This window comes from Trachypithecus francoisi, unplaced genomic scaffold, assembly GCF_009764315.1.
Source record: "Trachypithecus francoisi isolate TF-2019V2 unplaced genomic scaffold, Tfra_2.0 Lachesis_group11, whole genome shotgun sequence".
NCBI lineage: Eukaryota > Metazoa > Chordata > Mammalia > Primates > Cercopithecidae > Trachypithecus > Trachypithecus francoisi.
The window spans coordinates 114,848,264-114,871,564 of NW_022681456.1; the positions used below are offsets into that span (position 1 = coordinate 114,848,264).

At 35.9% G+C, this 23,301-nt stretch overlaps 1 protein-coding gene across 4 annotated transcripts in view; it reads left to right on the forward strand.

Moving 5' to 3' along the window:
* Positions 1–23,301, forward strand: part of LMO3 (LIM domain only 3) — a 62,126-nt gene that overhangs the window by 28,119 nt on the left and 10,706 nt on the right. For all 4 annotated transcript variants that reach the window (XM_033222749.1, XM_033222751.1, XM_033222750.1 and 1 more), the window contains one exon: positions 20,218–20,343. In XM_033222749.1, the coding sequence (XP_033078640.1) occupies positions 20,218–20,343 (126 nt within the window). The remainder of the gene's footprint in view (positions 1–20,217; positions 20,344–23,301) is intronic.

A 23,301-nucleotide genomic window follows, 5' to 3' on the forward strand; every position in this document is an offset into this window, starting at 1 on the left:
TGATCTACATTTTTCCAGGCTAGTGAATTTTATATAATCTGCTACCTGATCCTTGTTCAGATTTCTCTAGTTGTCCCCAGAAAAGTCCGTCAAAGGTTTTCCAACTCGATCCAATCCAAGATTTCACTTTACTTCTGATTGTTATAAGTTTCTCTTAGTCTTGAACATTGTCATTTTTCATGACATTCACTTATTAAAGAGACCATAGAAGTTTTCCTCTAAAATCTTTCACCTTCTTCATTTGGTTGGTTGCATCCTTGTGGCGTCTTTGCTCTTGTTCCTTCTATTCCTAGTGCTCCCAGTAAAATAGAAGTTGCTTTAAAGCATTAATAAAATTCTGATATTGTCAGATGCAGTGGCATGCACCTGTAGTCTCAGCTACTATGGAGATTGAGATGGGAGGACCACTCGAGCCTAGGAGTTGGAGGCCAGCCTGGGCAACATAGAGAGATCCCAAGTGACCAAGTGAATGCTATACTTTACAGAAAAATACCAGCTAATCAATGTAGAAGTGATAGCATGATAATCTAATTTTTCAACCTGTACTGATGCAGATAATGATTATCTATTATTATTTATACCCACTAGGTTTAATTGCCAACAGAGAACCAGGCATCTGTTGGTTTTTAAGTAACATTGCACAGGGTACTTTCTGGTCACAATGAGAAAGGTGTAACTGTACAAAAGCGGGTTCAGTTTATCATCTCATGATCAATTTAAGTGTCACAAATAATGATATAACAGATATTATGTATCCCCTGATGTTATACAATATGACATCATTTATCATGTATTCTAAAACAAAATATACACCTATGTTATTTTTATTTTTTAATGGAGATGGGATCTCTCTATGTTGTCCAGGCTGGCCTCCAACTCCTGGGCTCAAGTGGTCCTCCCATCTCAAGCTCCATAGGAGCTGAGACTACAGGTGCATGCCACTGCTTCTGGCAATATCTGAATTTTATCAGTGCTTTAAAGCAACTTCTATTTTACTGGGAGCACTAGGAATAGAAGGAACAAGAGCAAAGACACCACAAGGATGCAACCAACCAAATGAAGAAGGTGAAAGATTTTAGAGGAAAACTTTTATGGTCTCTTTAATTATCTGAACAAATTTGGACAATTCTTGTTCTTGGTTTCCTAATTCTACTGGAAAACAGCCAAACCGTTTAATGAAGGTGACCCTAAATATCTAAATTATGTATATCTAAGGGAATATATGTATAATTTAATATATAATATAATATATTATATATTATATATTTTTTATAAATATATTATTATATATTATATATAAATAAATTATATATATAATTTAATGCTAGAAGAGAAAACATGTTGTTCTCTTAAAAAAAAAAAATCCCTGTGGAAGTTTATGACCTTTATAATCAATGCCTTTTTTAAAAACTAGGCTCTAGAGAGTGTTTGGGCTGGAAAAGGTCACCTATTTGCAATGATATAGTCTATCAAGAGTGTGTATAAATGTAATATACTAGACCTTAATAATGCAGTATATTTCATTAAAATAAAAAACTTTTGCTTTTTATTTCAAGTGAGACTTTGTAAAGTATATAACTATGAATTATTTATCCTGAATGTATTCTTCTAGGGAATTAATTTTTTTTGTTTGTTTGTTTTGTTTGTTTTGTTTTGTTTTGTTTGAGACAGAGTCTTGCTTCGTTGCCGAGGCTGGAGTGCAGTGGCTCGATCACGGCTCACTGCAAACTCCGCCTCCTTGGTTCAAGGAATTCTCTTGCCTCAACCTCCCAGGAAACTGGGATTACAGGTGCATGCTACCACTCCTGGCTAATTTTTGTATTTTTAGTAGAGATGGGGTTTCACCATGTTGGCCAGGCTGATCTCGAACTCCTGACCTCAAGCAATCCACCCACCTCAGCCTCCCAAAGTGCTGGGATTACAGGCGTGACCCACGGTGCCTGGCTTAATGTGATTTTTATTTTAGCACTTTGAAACCTTTAGACCTAAGGTCAGACCTGAGCATGGGCCAGCCAGAGACCGTCTACTCCAAAGAGAATGCAACTATTTCTTCTCTTCCCTGCTCCTCCATCCTTTCTACCTGACCCCTCCCCTTTCTCCCACCACTCCATGTAAACTCATAGTTTCATGAAACATAGAAAATGTTAAGTAACTACCTAAAGTGACAGTACTGAAATTTTCTCAAATTCATGTACAATGAATGTTTAAAAGTTAAAAGTAGGAAGTTATTTTTAATTTATATTGTTCAGGAGAGCTAAGTAAAATACAATTTTTCTTAAACTTGAGTAGTTTATACAAGCTTTGGAGGAAAAAAATTCTCTTAGAATTCCCCTAAACATTCATTGTACATGAATTTGAGAAAATTTCAGTACTGCCACTTTAGATAGTTACTTAACATTTTCTAAGTTTCATGAAACTATGAGTTTAAAGAAAAGCTTAGTCTCTGTTGCCTGGGAAGACTTTTGGGAGGAGATGAGATTGCCATGATGAGGAGAGAATATATTTCTGATGAAAGTAGTAGCCTACTGAGGACTGGAGTCCATTGGACATCTAATTCCAAATGAGATGGTGGAATTAGATGTAGTGTTGCCAGATAAAATACAGGATACCCAGGTAAACTCAAATTTCTGATAAATAATGGATAGTTGTTTTAGTCTAAAAATGTCACATGAAATATTTGGCGATCCTAAATCTGTCAACCATAATTAGGTGGCACATTTAGAAGAAAGTTAGAAAGAACTGTGGCCCTGTTAAATTGATCCAGAGAACCATCATGGGCAACCTGAATATTACTATGTTGGTGAGATGGAGTCATTGTAAGTTACTGAACAGATGAATGAAATGAGGAAATCAGTGCCTTAAGGAAAAAAATTTCCTTCTAGATGTGTGTGGAATGATTTGTTAGGAGATGAGAATGTCCTTTCTGTTTGTTTGGTATTATTCTTACTTGTCTTTATCTTCCAAAACTATATCACAAACGTTTTGTGAACAGGGAAAGTTCTTATTTGTTTTATTATATCCAACATCTAGTAGACAATCTGGCTGATACTAGGTACTCAATAAATATTAACTGGAGGGTAGGGGGAGGGAGAAGGGTAGAATAATATATTTAGGAATGCTGAAATAAATACAATAAGATGATAACCTTTATGATGAAAATAATGAAGAAAAATTGCCTACTACTTAGGAAAATGTGATTTTAATAACTGAGCTTATTTAGGAGGCCTTCATAGAAGAATTGTGATAAGACATGGACCTGGAAGCTGAAAGGAAATTTAGGAGATGATCCTAAAAAGAAGAAAGTTTGCTTCCTCACAGAATTCAGGTGGATGTTGGTGCACCTGCTGAGCTGCCTGCCTAAGTTAGGTATATAACATCATGCTGTTTGTTAACTCTTTAGAGTAATGGGGTAATGATGGTAAAGAAATATTACTAGATTTGATGGATACAGATGTTACCAGTCACAAGATTTCTCAAACTGCTAATAATAGAATTCTGATGTGTTGGCACCTAAGCCATCTTGAGTGTGATCAAAGACAGATGGAATTGGTGCTGAGTTTCAGCAAGTAGATTCTGATGTTGCCTAGCAAGCTTCCAGTGTAGTTTTACTGATACAGCTTTGCCCTTATTGGGTTATTTCTAAAATAGATAGTTCAGGAAAGAACATGGGGAGGGTGGTATAATCATTTCTTTGTAACAGCTTTTAAGTAATTTATTTTTGACTTCCACCTACAGGTCTTATGTCCATTGTACACTGAATTTAAAATGGCATTTAAAAATAGGTGGTTCTACTCTAGGGGTCACAAGTAAAATCCCTGCATGCAGTCTATGCAGTTGGACAATGCAAGAATGTTAATTTCCATTTATATCCCTACATTCTAATTCAGCAGTTATGGAGCATATGAACATCACATGTGTTAGGTGCAGAATAAAGGAGAACACAAGTTTTCAGGAAGCTTATTATCTAGCGAGAAAGAGACAAATAGGTACATAACTGGTAGAGATTCTGAAAGATGAAGTAGTATATGAAAACAAGTGCTTAAATGTCTAAAGAAGTGCATTATTTATTCTGCCTCAAGGAAATCAGAGAGGCTTCATAGATCCATTGACATTTGATCTGAATATGAAAAAAAAGGAGCAGTAGTCTTCCAGGAAGAATAGATTTAGTAGGAACTTAGCAGGCAGGAGTGGTAGGATGTCAGGTGTGAAAGTAGATGCTGAGTCCAGGGAGGAGAGAGCACGTTGGGGGTGAGGCTCAGTGATGGGATGGAAGACAGAAGAGAAGACAGACAGCATGAACCTTTCATGCTTCCCTGCATTTATCCTGCATACAGTGGGGGAGCTATGGAAGGTTGTAAGCAGGATCAATGGGTTGGATCTGTGTTATAAGAAGGCTACCGGCTGCAGAGTGGAAGGCGGAGAGCAGGGCAGGGCAGGCTGGTGGAAAGATGTTCAGCTGGGAGGTTGTAGCATGAGTGCAAGGGAGAAGCCATGATGTGCCCTAGAAGTAGCTTACTGAGACAAAAGAGGACAGATCCCCTTTTAACACAGCAGCAGGGCTGGATTTGGGGGTCTGAGGAGAGGAGACAAATTCAAAGGTGAGTTCAAGACCCCTGGCTCAAGGGACTTGCAAATGTTCCAACATTCATTTCTATGTGCATTTGAACATGGGGAGAGGGAGGGTAATGTAGTCTGCAGAAGAGAAGGATGTTGTGTGTAGGGAGAACTAGACTTACTCTGTAAGGTCCTAGTGAGTAGAAAGTCTGAAGAATTTAGCTTTATGTATAAGCACTTCCTACAGGTCAGGACATGAAAAAGCGATCTTTAAGAAGTAGTAGTGAATAGCCTCTGAGGTTCCTTCTGTTCTCTTGAGACAAGAGGGGAAATCCTAAATGGCTCAGTGTGTGGAGTCCAGCTCTCCTATTATCTATCTATGTGACTCTGGGTGTTTACATAATTCTGCATGCGTCATTTTCCTCATCCATAAAATGGAAGAATAAACTGCCACCTGCCTCATTCAGTTGTCCTGAGGATTAATGAGATAACCCGTGTGAAATGCTTAAAACAGTGTCTGGTACAGAGACAGGGCTTAATAAACATTAGCTCTTATACACTAAGCCCTTACATAATTGACCAAATTTCATATTGATATCGATTTCAGATGTTTCTTTAAAATGTAAGCAGAGGGAAATCTTTGGACTAATTTGTCTAATTTGCGGAGGTATCGTTATCAGAGAGGACTTGGACTTTTAGTTGCTTTTTCCATTAAAATTACTTCGCAGACAGTATTACGTTTAGTGTGTGGAAATTGACCTCATGCCTATATTTTTGAAGATAAACAAAGCTTCCATTTTAGTGGGGTTTTATTCATATGGGCTTATATATGAATTTTGAACTGTAAAAGAAAATATGGAGCTTTTTATAAAAACATGACAGACATCATAATGTTAAGTTTAGATTATAACTTGGAAGTCAGTACTAGGTTACATAATACTGTAGATTGTCCTGTTACGTTTCGCCAGGTAAAACAAAAACAAAAAAACAAACCAAAAAAACACGTTTTCTTTTGTGTGTTTTGTGTTTGTTTCTTGTTGTTACTAGTTTGTCATACTATGTATCATACTTCAATTGAGGGTAAGAAAGGAGGTGCCTTATGTAGGGACCCCCCTTCTAAGTATCAGAACACAGAGACTTGGCCAGATTTCTATCACTGCTGTTAATGATTATGAGATCTTAGACATGTCACTGCTACCTCTATACTTCTGTTTCTCCATTCATAGAATGGATGCCACCTACCACCTCTCACAATGTATGGTAAGGATTAATTTTTCTATTACAGATTTATAGACTTTCTTTTCTAATGGCAAATAAATCCTTTGCAGTTGAAAACAAGCCATTTTTCTTCTCTATGTGCCTTGTAGTTAACAGAGGACAGATAGGAATTAGCTCCATTGTGTCAGTAAGAAAACTGAGATTTAAAATTTAAAAAGTGGTACATATAGGGGCAAAGTTCCTAAGTCACCTTTTATCCTCTACCTAAAACACAACATTGGTTAAGTGCTTTGAATCTGTCAGAAAGAGTATAGGAAAAAATACCAAGTAATATCAGCCTGCGAGTCTGGGCTGTTGGGAATATCTATTATGCCATCTGTCACAGGAGATTTTAGGTTGGAGAGCAGCAAATCCGTGACTGGGGTCTCAAAGTTCAAAAGCAGAAGGTCTCTCCTCTCTACACACCGTGTGGTGTCTAAATCACTATCCGAGAGACAGGCGTTTTCATTGATCAGACATCCTGCATCTGCAACTTCATTTAAAAATAAAAGGTTTAAAGAGCTATCGTTTATACATTGTTCCAAGGTCCCTATAATTTAAATCAATGTGATTGAGATATGTAATACAAAATTTCTAACCCTACTGTCTTCCTCTAACTTACTCTGGGTCTTGGTGGTGTTGCATTTTTATAATGGAGCAAATCGGCAGAGTAGGTGGAGGAAGGTTGGTTTTCCAAAGGGATCAGGTAAGCTGCAGGTCCACGTGGACACATTTGTTACTTCGGGGAAGTGGAGAAGCAGCAATTAGGCAGTGGAGTAACGCTCTGAGGGGCACTGACTCCAGTTCCGTAATACATTCCTTTCTTAATGTGACTTGATGTAGATAGAGTGAGGGCCTATCAGGTGTGAAAAGCCCTGCTGCTCCTGGCGTGGAGTGGCCTCCTGACGGTGATTTGGCGACGTCAATCTAGTCATGCTTGATTTCGACACTTAACGTGGTAAAGCAGGATTTCTCTACCCCCGATCAACTTCTCAATTAGCAAGCTGCCTTGTGTAACGGCCTTGTTTTGCAATCCCTCAGGGCTGCTTCAGGGGTCATTAGGGTGAGAAAACTTGAGCACTCCGCTCCAGCTCGAGCAGAGCAGGAAGGGAGCCTCAGAGATTTCCTAAATACATATAACCCTTTTTCAAGTTGCTTGCTTTCATGGGATTGATTCTTGGCACATTAAGAAGCTTAAGGCTCCAGTATCTTCTTTTAACTGCCCCCCTTATCGCCTTTGCAGCTGACAGGTTTTTTTGACAGGCTGAGAGTAAAAAGAGATAACTAGTAGGTTAGTACTTTATTTATACGTGTGGACACACAAGCACATAGAAAGACACGCACACACGCGTTCAAATATCTTTTAAGTTGTCTTTTCAGGACCGCTGGTTACTACTGAATATCAGCTGTCAAATGATTCCAGTACCTCATGCTTTTAATATTCAATATGTCTGAGTTCAAAATCTTTGTTTCAACTATATCTGACTTTATTCACTAATGATTTTAAATTGGACCTGCTTTATTCGATATTCTCTCTAAACCCCTAAATAGTATTTATATGAATAATATGTTAATATGAGGTTTTTGTCCGGGGCACTTATGAATAGACATTGAAATGTATTTATTTAATGTTTTTTCCTATCTATGATTTGACTGAGTGGCTTATTCCTAACTTTCATAGGGAAAAAAAAGGTATTTTTCTTTCCTTTTATAAAATGTATCTGGATAGAGAAACACATAATAAAAACAGGAAAATTTTGAGAATTTTACTACTTTAAAAAATCTCTATTTTCAAGCATCGTGGATTTCATATTTATAATTTTCTAGTGTGATGATCAATTTTATATCCACTTGCTGTTATCACACTGTTAAAAATTAGATGAATAAATTCATATAAAGCATCTTAGCAGGTGTGATGTTAATGTAGTATCCTTAGAGCAAATTACTTTAACCTGTATTTCATGAACAGGTTTTCCCAAAGTGGTTGGTCTCTGTGTCTTACAAAAATATTTAGTTTATTGACAGTGGGCAGAGCATTATATGATTTATAATATATGTGTGGTTCTAGAGGTAACTGACTTAAGTATATTTTATAAGTTGGAAGTTGGATATAAGTAGATGTTACACACCCTAATACATACTCTATTTATGAAGGATTTGACATCCAGTTTTAGATCTGTTTAAGAAACAGTTAAAATTCTAGGCACTTTGGCATAGCAGCTTCTAAGAAGTACTTCAAATATTAAGTCCTAAAGGTGACACAATAAAGGAAAAGCTTAGTAGCTCTATTTTTTTAAATAAAGAAGATATCTACACATTCCAAAATCGTTAAAGTCAGCACTGTAGAAACAACTGTTTACAAAAAAAAAAAGAGTTTGGATCACTATGCAGAAAACATAGAAAATGTTTATGAACAATATTATATGTGAACATATATAATCTACAGGTTTTATTTTAATTCTTTCTGTAGAGCTTTACCACATAAAAGTACAACTTTAATATTTCTCCTTAATACTGTATTGAGAGTCGTGGTAATTTATTATGGAAAGCATCAAGTTTTAACAAATTAATACTAATGAATTATACCTTTTTCTTCCAGAAAGCCATTTTGTCTTTTTGAATCTCTTTCCCTTTGTTAATTTCTTATTCCAAAAAGGAGTTCATCTAATCCTACAAATAATTGCTTTCTTGGCTTTATTTTGATAACGTAGGATTTTTCTCTTAAATCCCACTTTGAGGCAATGCAAAAATCCTTTTAAGGATTCACAAATTTTAAAAATGTGTATGTATTTTAAATACTAGCTTATATTAAATAAAAGTTATATACCTTCCCTTTTCAATGAGTTTTAAGACAATGTTACAAGTTCAGTCTGAAAACTGTCAGATTTTCTAAATTAGTTTTATCTGAATGATTTAGTTACACTTTGATTAGAATGAAGAATCACAGAATTTTATAATTATATAAATATCTTGAAAGGGTATTTAATTCAATCTGCATATTTGAGTCAATGAAGGAACCAAAGAACAGAAATTTTGGAACCTTTGAGTTCTCATTGATCTTTGGCTATTATTAGGGTTGCCATATAATTTTCTACCCAACCCAGGACATTTTTGATAAAGATAGTATGAGTATATAGATTATGCAACAGGTTTATATCCAGGATTGTCCTAGAAAAATTGTGACATATGAATAACCTTGCTTTTAGAGATATTAAATCTATGTATTTTTTTCAAATGATTGTATTTAGAGTACCTTCTTAAAGAATTTGAAAACAAATATTTATACTATTTATACCAATGAGATAAATGGTGTTAGGTATTAAATTTGCTTTGCAGAAAGTACTTTAACAAAAGTGACCAAATAGAATCTGCTTCATGAATCTTAGGTGATTATGTCAAAGAAATTCAGTACAATGAAATACTGATGCCTTCAGAACGTAATATCCTTAGTTAAATACAAGGATGAATATCTATGATAACACTTTTTTGCATCCCTTTTCTTTGGAAAATTTAACTTATAGGTGACACAATGCCCCAAACCCTGCTACTTACCTTAAAAGAAAACATTAGTAATTAGGTTGTTTCTTCAAAGAGGTAAGATAAAATATTAAATAAAATTTCAAACTAAACTCTAGATAATAGATTCTTACATAGATTGTCATTATTCTCCTACATATCACTTTTTCTTTGAAGTAAGTCACAGTAATTAACCCTAGAAGAAATGTTTGATCATCTGAAATTTTACTGGCTAGCTGCAAGAATTAAATAATGCCTTACCTATTCAAGGTAAGTGATTTGTTAACTTTTTATGAATAATCAGGTGACTATTGTCACTAAATCACAGTCTCTGCATATAAAAGATATCCTTTACATCAGAACAGGTGAGTTTTGCATTGCAGTCCAGATTACACCAGTCACTAGTTCATGTTTCCCAGTGGAGCTTTGCTGAGCCTGTGTTAGTGCCTGAGTGAATAAGTGACTCTTGGAGAGATGGTGAAATTGACACATGAAAACATTAAATGACTTATTTGACAAAGATCTAAGAAAAGGTCTTTCCCAGGATTATTTCTGAACTGTTCACAAAATGACTGTGATCATTTTCCTGTAATGCTTCTTTTCATTTTCTTTATTTTTCTTTTCTGTTGAAAATTTCAGTATTTGAAGTGCCTTAATTATAAGATGAGTAAAAAAAAATATTTTCTAACCAGATACCTCTCCACTTAATTTCTTGTTCACGTTTATATATAGTGTATGGAAAGAAAAGGATGAAAAAGAAAGATAAAAAAGAAGGTAATTATGAGTCTCTAAGAAGTCTGTAAAGATATCAAAAGACTTCAATGCTGATTTTTAGGAAAGTATTACTTACTTAAAAAGTTTCACCTAGAAAACCCTATTCAATTTTAAGTAGACAAAGCTTTCTGAAACTCATTATAGAATAGACTATCACAAAAAATTCTTAAAAGCTTTTATTATGAAATTGTATAAAGCATATTCCAATTAGCATTAATTGTACTGTGGCTGAAATCAGCAGCTTCCTGAGCTATATCAAGGGAGAGATGTGTAGTACCTAAATTGCCCACGATATCTAAAATAGTTGTAGATTTTTATGTTCATATAATTGTGGCTGATTGGCCTTCCCTTCATTATAAACTTACCTTAAAATTAGAACAAGAAGCAATAGTGATTAGATAAAATATCTGTTTCTACTACTTTAAAAATCTAGTTAAAATATTTCTGTTTTAGTACATATGTGTTATCCTTTATTTTACTGTTTCTTTTTCCCTTCTCCCTTTTAATATTCTAGTTCTTTCCACAACTATGTCTAAAAGTTTGAAAAATCCTGTCTTTTAAATATCAAAACAATAAATAGCAAGCTTGACACATTTCTTTTGTTCTAGCAACAAAAGATTCTTTTCAGATCTAAGATTTTGTGATTCTATGAAGTGTTGGTACAACTGCCATATTTGCCTGGAAATATTATTCTCATCAAATGTTAAGGGAAAAGCATTCTATTTTTACTTTTCTCTGCATAGCTTCTCCCAGTAGGCTGCTGTGCTGATCATAAATAGCAGTAACACCTGCTCGTAAGGCTTTGGAAAATGGGTATGAGAAGAAATTGACAATTATTTGTTGAAAGTGAAACTATAATGTTTAAACACCACTTGCAACTTTTAAGAGTCAGGTGTAGAAAGAGACATGATGATTCTGTGTAGATCAGCCATTACCCTCTGTCAGGCCAGAAACCTAGAGACTTTTATTCAGAGCAACCCCTTCTTGCCCCATTTTTGCAGGGAAAAACAAAGAAGTATAGTGAGAAGGAAAAACAAATTTGGATAAGGGATGTAGGTTCTCATGCTAGCTCTGACACTAAATAATTGTGTAAGGTTTTATGTGTAGACATGGGATATTTTCTGCTCTCTATAGCAGAGCTAAGACAGGACCAATTAGCCCAAGCATCAACCCATTTTTCTTTACATATTGTTCTGTTGCTGTCTTTACGGAGCAGAAAATGGCAAGCTTAGAAAGGAATTAACACTGAGTAAGCCTGAAACTGGAACAATAGGTGGGGCATTGTCATCTATTTCAGATTATGAGTGAGCTATAATGATTCACACTATTAGCATACATATTTTTAAGTTTCAAGTTAGAAAAAAAAATGTCTCTGGCCTGTATTTTTTCTCATCTTTAAGCTCAGAACATTACAAGAGAGATTTCTAGGATGGATTTCAGTTAGAAAATTTTGGATCTCCATTTGTTTGAAAATTATAATTGTCATATATCCAGGGATGTAAAGAAAGCTGAAGCTATAGACCACCACTGACCAATAGTAATAGAATGTGATCCACATATTAATTTTAATATTTCTGTAGCCAAAGTACCAAGGAAAGTGTTTTAAAGGTGAAATTAGTTTTTTAAACAACATATTTAATACAGTGTACCCAAAGATTATCATCTCAATGTGTAATCAGTATTTTCAGAAATTATTCATGAAATATTTTTCTTTTTTGTGCTAAGCTTTGGACTCTGGTACATATGCCCCACTTAGAGCATCTCAATTCAAACTCACTACATGTCAAGTAGTTGATAGTCACATGTGGCTAGTGGCTAAAATGCCGGTCAGCACAGCAATAGACAGTAAGTGAAGGGGTACTTAGCTTGGATTATGAGTGGATTGGAGGTGGGGGAGAAACCAGCTGTTTGCTGAAACTGAAAGGCCCACATCCAGAGTATGAAGGTTTTCGCCGTTCTGTTTTCTATGGTTCCCTGAGTATCTCAAGTCTAAAACAATCTATTTTGAATCACAACCTTCAAATTGGAATGGATTCTGTAATTGTTTATGGCAGGTACTTTATACAGATTATTCATAGAGCTTGACTTGATTCTTCTGTAATGCTAGGTTCTTACAAGTCTCATGTAGTTCTAATGGGAAATCAGGTGCCATTAACATACAATACCCAGAGAAACAGATGACAATAACTTTCACCAAGATCTCTTTCTTCACCTTTAGTATTCCTTTTTAATTTTCTATTGTTGTCAGTGTAGTACTAGGTCTAGATCTCAAGAATTCCAAAAAATCAAAAAGTTAAATATTCTTTCTCCCTCCTGTTCAGGGATAATTTTTACCTGTAATTTTATTGCCCCCACCATGTTGTTTAAATGGGTCCGATCATGATCGCTACTCAGTAAGTCCAACTAGTGGTTGCCAGATCTTAGGAGTGAGCCCTCTGAGTGGGCTGGAGCACCCACTGCTGCCTGGTGGTGTTCTGCCTGATTGAAGGAAGTGTGGAGTTTTGCCTGAGTGTAGGAGAGGTATGATATTCTGAGGATTCTCTTAAAATACCAACTCACCAAACATGAAGCTTCTATCATCCAAGCTGTCATCACCCATCCAGGCTGTGTAGGTTTCTCTACCTACTCCACCTAAACTCCGCCAAGCAGACTACTACCATATTGGTCATTTTAAAAAATAGTCTTTAAATAAACCCTGACCTTGACCATGTAGAGGCTTCTGCTCACCCTCTAACATCATCCCACAGTGACCTTCTTCCAGCTCCCCACAGTTCTGTACTTGTGAAATGCCATCTATCATTCAAGTCCTGCTTCAACTGATTTGTTTTCCCTGGTCCTCCAGCACAAGTCTACCAAGTGATGTGCCATCCTCCCCTTTATTGCAGAGCACTTCTTGTATTCTATCCCTGGGTTGTGCTTCTCACTGGTTGCCTGGCAACACACACCCATAGTCATCTAAATATTTCCCACCAAGTACCTAGCACATAGTAGGCATCTACTTTCATTTAAAAAGGTTCATTGAACCTCAGCTTTCTCTCAGTACCATGAATTATTGCTGGGATTTCAGGTACCAAGTTACAGTTTTTTGTTTGTTTGTTTTGAGGCGGAGTTTCGCTCTTACTGCCCAGGCTGGAGTGCAATGGCACAATCTTGGCTCACTGCAACCTCTACCTCACAGGTTCAAGTGTTTCACCTGGCTCAGACTCCTGAGTAGCTGGAATTACAGGCGCCCTCCACCAAGCCCAGCTAATTTTTTGTATCTTTAGTAAGAGACGGGGTTTTACCATATTGGCCAGGCTGGTCCCAAACGCCTAACCTCAAGTGCCAAGTTGTAGTTTTTAACATATATATGACTATGTAGCATGGGCTTTTGCTCGTTTTTTACTGAAATTTTAATTAGTAAGTTTAACTTAATTTTTCTTCTCTTTCCTTTTCATTCAGTGTAATACCTACCTATTATGTGTGTATGTGCATGTTTGGAGAGAGAATGAATATATATATGTACTATACATGTATATATGTATATGTTAAACTTTCAGCAAATGGCTTTTATGTTTCTGTTTTAGCATGATCTGTATATGTTAATAAAGAAAAAATATTATTTAAAAAGGCTGAACTAAATCAGCTAAATTAGAATTAATATTATAGAATTAGTTATGAAATAATCTCTAAAGTTTTAAAGTAGAAAATGTCTTTTCTTTAATATATGGTCAACTTTTAAGCTGTTTTGAAAATTTCTTTGTTTAATTAGCACATGATAATGGTATGTCTTTGTAGGGTGCGGTTTGATGTTTCCATGCATATGTTTGTTGTGTAATGATCTAATTAGGGTAGTTCAAATACCCATCACATCATACATTATTTATCATATTTTTTGTGTGCTGAAAATGTTCAAAAGCCTCTCTTCTATCTATTTTATAATATGCAGTGCTTTACTGTTGCCCAGAGTCGCCCTGCTGTGCAATAGAGCACCAGAGCTTATTTCTCCTAACTGCCATTTCGGCCCCGTTGACCAATTGCTCCTCTTCCTCCTCCCCTCTCTGCTCCCTCTCCCAGTCTCTGGTAACCGCTATGCTACTTTCTCCTTCTATGATGTCGACTTTTTATTTTAGCTTCCACGTGACTGAGATCATGAGATGTTTTTCCATCTATGCCTGGCTTATTTCATTTAACATGTTGCCCCCCAGGTTCATCCAGGTGGTCACAAATGACAGGATTTCATTCCTTTTTATGGCTGAATAGTACTCCATTATGTGTATTTATTTATATATATATATATGCCATTGTGTGTATATATATGTATACATGTACATATAATGTGGTGCATATATATATATATATATATACACGCCACATTTTCTTCATCCATTCATCCATTGATGGGCAGGTAGGTTGATTCCATAGCTTGACTACTGTAAATAGTGCTGTAATAAACATGAGAGTGCAGATATCTCTTCAACATACTGATTTCATTTCATTTTAATCCAGTAGTGGGATTGCTGGATCATGTGGTAGTACTGTTTTTAATTATTTGAGGAATCTCCATACTGTTTTCTATAATGGCTGCACTCATTTGCAATCTCACCAACAGTATCAGTGTTCCTTTTTTCAACCTTTAATCTTAACTTCAGGAAAATTCTAAATCATCAATGAAAATATTTAATATGTGGTAGACCTAACTGCAACAATTAGAAACATTGTTCAAAATAATGTTAAACATTTATATTTGTATTTGTACATTCTAATATGTTCAGTATTTTCTTTTTTGCTTTTCTTTAACTGTCATAATACGTTTATCTCTATGACAGTGGAGCACAGGCTGAGAACCCAAAAAGAGAAAGAACAATAGACTCAACTCTCTACAGCCTATAATGGGTTAATTTTTTAAGTTTAAAACAAAACAAAAGAATTGAATGTTGAAAGTGTTTTCATTTTCTTTCTTTTTTTTTTTTTCTTTTGACAGAGTCTCGCTCTGTCACCCAGGCTGGAGTGCAGTGGCGCGATCTCGGCTCACTGCAACCTCTGCCTCCTGGGTTCACACCATTCTTCTGCCTCAGCCTCCTGAGTAGCTGGGACTACAGGTGCCTGCCACCACGCCTGGCTAATTTTTGTTTGTTTGTTTGTTTGTTTTAGTAGAGACGGGGTTTCACCGTGTTGGCCAGTATGGTCTCGATCTCCTGACCTCGTGATCTGCCAGCCTAGGCCTCCCAAAATGCTGGGATTACAGGCGTGAGCCACCACGCGCGGCCTGAAGTGTTTTCATTTTCTATCACTACCTTCCTTAGTTGAAAAAGAGGAAAGTAGATGAGAAGCATGTTTGTGATAGACAAAAAAGCAATTGTCCTTCTCAATCTGTAAAAATGTTCATTCCTTCCCGCAAAACACATTCAGTAAAATTTTTCCATCCAACAGTCAAAAGTCAAAAATCTTTCCAATTGATTACAATTTCATATTCTTTGAAAGCCAAACTTTCCTTTCTCTGTTCATTTGTAGTTATTCTATAGTTTTTTTTTTTAGATAGGATTATAACTAAACTAGTCTTATCTTTAATATTTTAACAACTATTAGACCAGGCATAGTGGCTCACACCTATAATTTGAGCACTTTGGGAGGATTGCTTCAGCCTAAGAGTGTGAGTTCAGCCTGGGCAACATAGACCCCATCTCTACAAATTTTTTTTTAAAAATTAGCCAAGTGTGTTGGTATGCACCTGTGGTCCCAGCTACTTGGGAAGCTGAGGCAGGAAGATCACTTAAGCTAGGAGGTCAAGTCTGCAGTGACTCGTGTTCACACCACTGCATTCCAGCCTAGGTGACAGAGTGAGACTCTTATCTAAAATAAAATAAAATAACTTCCAAATGTATGCATATTTATCTCATTAAATGAGGATTGCTTGACTACTGATCTGATCTTTATTCAGAATCAAGGTTTACTGCAGTGACATATTTGTGCATTTTCCTCAAATATTAAATTAATTTGAGTCAAATGCTATGCTTCCCATAGCTTGGAGGAATTTGATTTGGTGACTTGAGCCACTGACCTGGTTAAAAAAGTCTATAGAAACATCTGGTGCTGTGAAATAAAAGACACTAATACAATGAACACTCATTTCCCCCTGAAGCCTGTATAAACCATATTCATTATTGCTATGTTAAATGATTATATGTCTTGAGTTTTTCCCTACCCCCAGTCCGCAGGAACTTTAGAAATGGATATACACTAAACCATAAAGAGTTTGCTTGATTTATGGCAATGTTGCCAAAGCTGTTGAACATTTAGTAAAAATGCAAAATGTTCTGGTGCCTTTGAAAACATCTAAACTTGCTTTGTCTTAGTTCTTGCAATGCCACCCATACACAAAAGTTATTAAATATTTCTCTGTGCATGCTCACTACAGTGTGGCAGGTGTAATACAGCATACAGGTAGGCTGAGTTCTTACCCATAAGAAAGTTAGAAAGTTGTCTGTTAGGTTTTTATATTCATGTCTGTTTTTATACAGACAAAACGAGGTAGTGAAAGCAAAAAAAAAATGGAATGGAAAGGGGACAGAAACATCTTTGGGATTTCAACAGATATTAATAGTTATATGCACTGATATTGTAAAGCCGGTACTTGTCACCTTTTACATTATAAGCCTACTTTTGGAAGTGTGTCAGAAAGAAGATAAAGGTCATATTGCTTAAGGCCTACTATGAACATAAATGATAGGGAAAAAAATCTAGCCCATAAATTGGCAAATTACCATGTACCATGATTTAATAATCTATAAGACATCTTAAAATGAGCAAAATGGATCATTGAACTTATTTTTTTTTTCCTTACCATAAATGTATAAGCTGGTATGCTGTGATTAATTTAGATCAAAATTTCACAATGACTTCCTTTTTAAAATAATGCTTTGTCTGTCTCAGTGTATGACTAAGAGCTCTTAGGCCCTCTTCTGTAGGGGATGAGACTGTATAAGCACTACAAACAAGAATTTACAGGGATCTCCAGCTTAAATGGAAAAGTGGATCTATGATACCTTTATAAACGAGTGTGGGAGTAAAGGGTGCAGAGGAAGAGGTTACAAGAATTTTCAGGATTGTGAGTACTCAAAATGAATTAGATAGTTAAGAGACTGTTTTTAAATATTTCTTAGGCACAGTCTGAAAAAAAATCTTACAAATGAGAACTATGCATGTCTTATGCTTAATTGACATATATGAAAATTCTTTTGCCTCGAAACCCAAATGTCATGTTTGGAAACCAAAGGATAACATTATACATTTGAAAACCCCATTTCATAAAAGAATACTTTGTCTCTTTTCCCAGAGAATCTTGGGTTTGTCCCACTGAGAAAAAAGAGAACTCGAATGTAGCTATAGAATGATCTCTTGATCCTTGGACAAAACTGAGGAAAAAGTCTAACAAATGCATCGCTTTGCAGTAAATTAGATCAGATTTCCGCATCTCCGCGCTCAGTCTGTGAGCTGACAGTTCAGTAAAATGTTCCCTTGTAAGGTTCGCCCTCTTAGGAAAAGGGGCAATAATTCATCATTAGGATATCAGAGTCCAGGTGTAGATGGAAACTGATGGAGCCTCCAGCGAGGCAGGGAAAGTGCGTGGAAGAAGAAAATTTTATCTGAAGCCTAATTCCCTGGTTACAGCAGAGAATAATTAAGATAATATTGCTTCAAGAGTCCTTTAATGATTAAAAATCACATATGCAGAATCCATAAATTGGAGGGCAACAAATTGAAAGGCTATAACGTCAGAGAACTGTTTTGTGCACATTGTAGTGGAAAGTACACTCGTGGCAGTGCGCCGTATGGGCAGCCATCAGAGACGCGGACCATTCCAAGGACTTTGTTTAGATGCAACAAATCATTTGTCTGTTATTAACCCAGAGCTTGTAATTATGCAGATTGCCATAGATTTTCCTGGGCCTGGAAGTGAGATTGAGGGTTGTTCACAGTATAGCAGGCAGCTCAGGGCTGGCCATGCATTACTGAACTTGCCACATTTATCATGTTGACTGATGGCAGCAGAAGCAGGTCTCAGGTCCCAGTGGTTAATGTAGTGGGTAATTAACTGTCATTTGCCTAGTAATAGGCTGATGATCAATGGTTTGTGTGGAAACAAATTCTAATCAGGTAGCTGATAAATGCTCAGCTAGCGAGAGCAATTGAAATTGGGGGAAACTATGTCCAGAATTTCAAAATGGCATTGTGTGTGTATGTTTATTAGATATGAACAAACTGAATAATTCTTAAAAACGGCTTTATCGCATGTTAACCAGATTTTATATACACAAGTATATCTATATTCATTGAATAAAGAACTTTTAAGTTTTTCTTATTTCTCAAAAATAATGAAGAACAGAAGAAACAATAGCACTTGTAAGTGTTGTGCCTCCTAAGTAGGTCATGTTAAGTACACTGAAAAATAAATATGAAATGTTAGAATGAACTAAAAAAATTCTTCTTACAAATGAGTAGGATGAAAGCTTTAGTTTGTGATGGTTTTCTTTTTTGATGATGCCAGTAGGAGATGTAAGGTATTACATTTTCAAGGAAGTTCTTTTTAAAGAAATATTATTTATCAAAATACGGATTACAAACTGAGAACATGAAGGTTATTTGTGTTATATTCCTTAAAATAAGCATACTAAAGTATTTTTAAATTCATGAAGGAAAATAAGTGTTTAACAATTATGAATTTGATCTTCTTGAATGTAAACTTCGCTTACTTTTTATCAAGTGCACAGACTATGTTAGCAAAGTCTTTAAAATGCTTTTATTGTTTCTCCCTTCAAGGCGCTTATGCTCTTCAAGAGACCATCCAATAAAAATATAAGCATAAACATTTATTGCACATTTTGCCAGACACTTAGAAACCGTCCTCACAACTGTTTCCAACAACTGTCATTATGCTGGTAAAAGGAAATAGTTATAAACTTGAAAATGAATATGCAAGCCTTAAGAAAAGACTTCTCTTTGGAGTCTATAGAAAGTAATAACAGAGACTTCAGCACATTTGTGCCTAATCCTTAAATTCAATAAAATGAAAGGCTACGTTTTTTAAAAGTACATTTTTATAACCAAAATGAGTTTTCTGTATAGCACCTTTGAATTCATTAGTTTAGAACTGCTTTTAATTTGGTCTTTCCCATGAGAGCCATTATATTTTCCTCCTGTCAGCCTGACGCTGGAGAAAAAAGAAAACTGGCAGATGTAGTGTTTTTCATCTAGTTTGCTTCCTAGTAAAAAAGTGCGTTAACTACTATGCATGGAATATTATTTATAATAATTCTTCCCCACCACTATCAACTTTAAAGAAACTTGGTTTAAATATTGCCAGTGCAAATGGATAAAATATTTCTTCACATTATGAAATGAAAGACATTTTATTTTGTGCTTATTTTTAGGTCATTACAATAACGATTCTCAGGAATCTGCAGCAAATAGGAATTTTTTAAAATCCTAGACAATTCCAATGGTTCTAACAGTATATTATGCTTCAATTTCTAGTCTAGCTGTATATAGTTTACAGCCTCATTTACTTTAATGTGCTACTTGAATAACATAATCATAGCTGTAACTATGGTATAGAGCCATAAGGTGCATGCATGTGCCTCTATGTTTTTTGACTATTTAAATGGCTTGTTCATAAATGTATTTTTAATAATAACAGCAAACCTTTTAGTAACTAAATGTCAAAAAATAATGAGTCATTCATTAGTTGGTTCCTTTCCCAACTAAAATGTTTAATATATAACATTAAGATCAAAGTTACATTGCTTTTATATTTTCTGTATACTCTAACCCAGAGAAGATTTTTGCTATGAATTCACCCCCATTGACTTCTGTTGATGTGTAGTTATGTAAGCTTCCTAATGTATTTGTCTTTTCCTTTTCTTCTCAAACAAGATGTGATTTTCATCAAGGAAGGTCAACGGAGAATATATTGCAGAAGAATATTTATGCATACACCTAGGATAAAACCCACTTGTGTACATCATAAGGCATTGGGTATTGATAGCTTTACAGGGTATATTAGCATCATCTCTCTTCACAATCTCAGATTTCTCTGTAAGAGTTTCTAAAAAAAAAAAAAAATGTTTCTTATTCTAGGCTCTTCGGTGTAACGGGAAACTGTGCTGCCTGTAGTAAGCTCATCCCTGCCTTTGAGATGGTGATGCGTGCCAAGGACAATGTTTACCACCTGGACTGCTTTGCATGTCAGCTTTGTAATCAGAGGTAAGCAGATCTCTTTTTGGTCTCTAAAAAATGGTAAGCCTCTCTGTGCTGACCATTGATTTAATAGGTGGAAATTATATTCGTACATTTAAAGCAATTAATCTCAGCATTTTTCTGTTCTGTAAACTTTAATCCTATGCCAGAAACAAACCACTAAGGAGAAGAAAGGTTTTAAGACTTACTTCTACCTGAAAGAAAAGCATCGTATAAAGAACACATAACAGAAAATGGAAACACTTCTGTAAACTTTGACTTCTTTTACTCATTCCTTTCTTTTATTATTTTCCTGTCTTTTAAAAAGTACTTTTAAATATCTCCTTTTTTTGTATGACTTATGTGAGCAAATAAATTGTCAGTGAAGCAAATATACAGGAATTTGTTGCAGGTATTTTGTATTCTTCTTATTTTTTATATTTTAATTTCCTTATCTCTCGTGTTTTTGTTTTTGTTTTTGTTTTTGTTTTTGTTTTTTTTTTTTTTTGAGGCGGAGTCTCGCTCTGTCGCCCGGACTGGAGTGCAGTGGCCAGATCTCAGCTCACTGCAAGCTCCGCCTCCGGGTTTCCGCCATTCTCCTGCCTCAGCCTCCCGAGTAGCTGGGACTACAGGCGCCCGCCACCTCGCCCGGCTAGTTTTTGTATTTTTAGTAGAGACGGGGTTTCACCGTATTAGCCAGGATGGTCTCGATCTCCCGACCTTGTGATCCGCCCGTCTCGGCCTCCCAAAGTGCTGGGATTACAGGCTTGAGCCACCGCGCCCGGCCGTTTTTGTTTTTTTTAACACAAGGTCTGGTTCTGTCACCCAGCCTGGAGTGCAGTGGCGCTAACATGACTCATGTAGCCTCAATTTCTGTGCTCAAGCAATCCTCCTGCTTCAGCCTCCCAAGTACTTGGGAGTACAGATGTGCACTACCATGCCTGGCTAATTTTTTTTTTTTTTCATATTTTATGGAGATGGAGTCTCACTATGTTACCCAGGCTGATCTCAAACTCCTGGCCTCAAGCAGTCCTCCCACCTCAGCCTCCCAAAGTGTGGGAATTATAGGCATGAGCCTCCACCCCCACCCACTGTAGATGTTTACCTTAAATTTTAACCCTGTGCTATATGTACTTTTGCAGTTATTTCAGTTATCTTTGAGAATCAGGCCAGATATAGCTAATAATTAAACAATTATCATCATTGGAGAGGAGCATTTGAAAAAGTGTTGAACAGGGAATCTGGAGACCTAAATTCTAATATGGGCTCTGCCACTAATAAGCTGTGTGATCTTAAACCAAAACTTTCCCTCTCTGGACCTCAGGTTTTTCATTTGTAACATATGAAGCTGAATTAATTCATCTCAGAGAATTCTTTCAGCTCGAAAGTATTATCACTTAATTCCATTTTTTTCTTATTGAAAGTTATATTTTTTTATTTCTGTGAAAACTATACACTACTGGCACCTATTTTATGTGATAAATGGAGAGGATTTTAGAATATTAAAATGTACATATTAAAAATACAACATTTCAAAAATTAGAACACTTGATAGATTTTAATGAAAATGAAATCACTGAGTTTCTGTGAGAACACCTGGACGGAGTATAGAATCAATAAATATTAGTTGCATCAAGTTCTCAGTTATTGTAATTTACTCTGAAAGGCACTATTTGATGCAGAATCTTCTCGTGAGACCCTGTAGAACAGTAGAAAGAATGTGACATTTACAGTGAGAACGGGATTCACATTTCAGCACCGCCATATCTTAGCGAATGTATTAGCTGTGTGATCTTGAGTATGTTACTTAATCTCTCTGAATGTGATTCCCACACCCATCAAATAGAAACACTAATACCTCTCTTGCAGAGTTTGAAACTTAAATGAAATAATTTGTATTAAATGTCAGGAACACAACAGGCTCTCAGAAGTTAGCTATTTTTGTAATTTACCAAGTAATATTCCACTACCTTGACTTTCCCACAAGACATTATCTCACAATAGTGCTTCTTGCTAAATGTAGATATTCAGATTGTGGCCTAATATACCTTATAATATAATAGTTACCCAGACAATCATTTAAGATGTTATCTTACAATGTCTTGACTCTTCCCAACAAGTACTGAGAATCAAAGCAAGTTCATTCAGTCTAGGGTAACATTTAGACAAAAGTAAATTGGCAAATGCACGTGTTTGGGGAAGGGATAAGGATATACAAACACAAACATTCCCACATCCGTACTGACACATTTGACACATTTATGTACGTGTATATATGTATTTTATACATTTTAAAGGTGTATGAGTAGTAAATTTAGAATACTTTGGTTTACTTGTCATGCTGATCAACTAACAGCAGCCAGTAACAATGCAGTTCCTGGCTGGGCGCGGTGGCTCACGCCTGTAATCCCAGCACTTTGGGATGCCGAGACGGGCGGATCATGAGGTCAGGAGATCGAGACCATCCTGGCTAACACGGTGAAACCCCGTCCCTACTAAGAAATACAAAAAACTAGCCGGGCGAGGTGGCGGGCGCCTGTAGTCCCAGCTACTCGGAGGCTGAGCCAGGAGAAGGGCGTGAACCCGGCGGGGCGGAGCTTGCAGTGAGCTGGGGTCCGGCCACTGCACTCCAGCCTGGGCGACAGAGCGAGACTCCGTCTCAAAAAAAAAAAATGCAATTCCCATTATGGAATCATAAAGTGATTGCTTTTCTACTTATAAATGATTACATATTCATAGTAGAAAATTTAGAAAATAGAAGAGGATAAAAACAAAACATTGTCCCATGTCTCACTATTCTAAAAGAAAACATTTTAATATTTTGATATATAGTCAGCTATACATGTTTCTATGTATATAGGACAAATGACATTGTATGAATATTATACTCACATTTAAGCAAATAAAAGAAGAGTTACAAGGAAGAATCCTAATGTTTGATATTTGGACTTTTTCACTCAATTTATATTGTGCGCCTTTTTACCT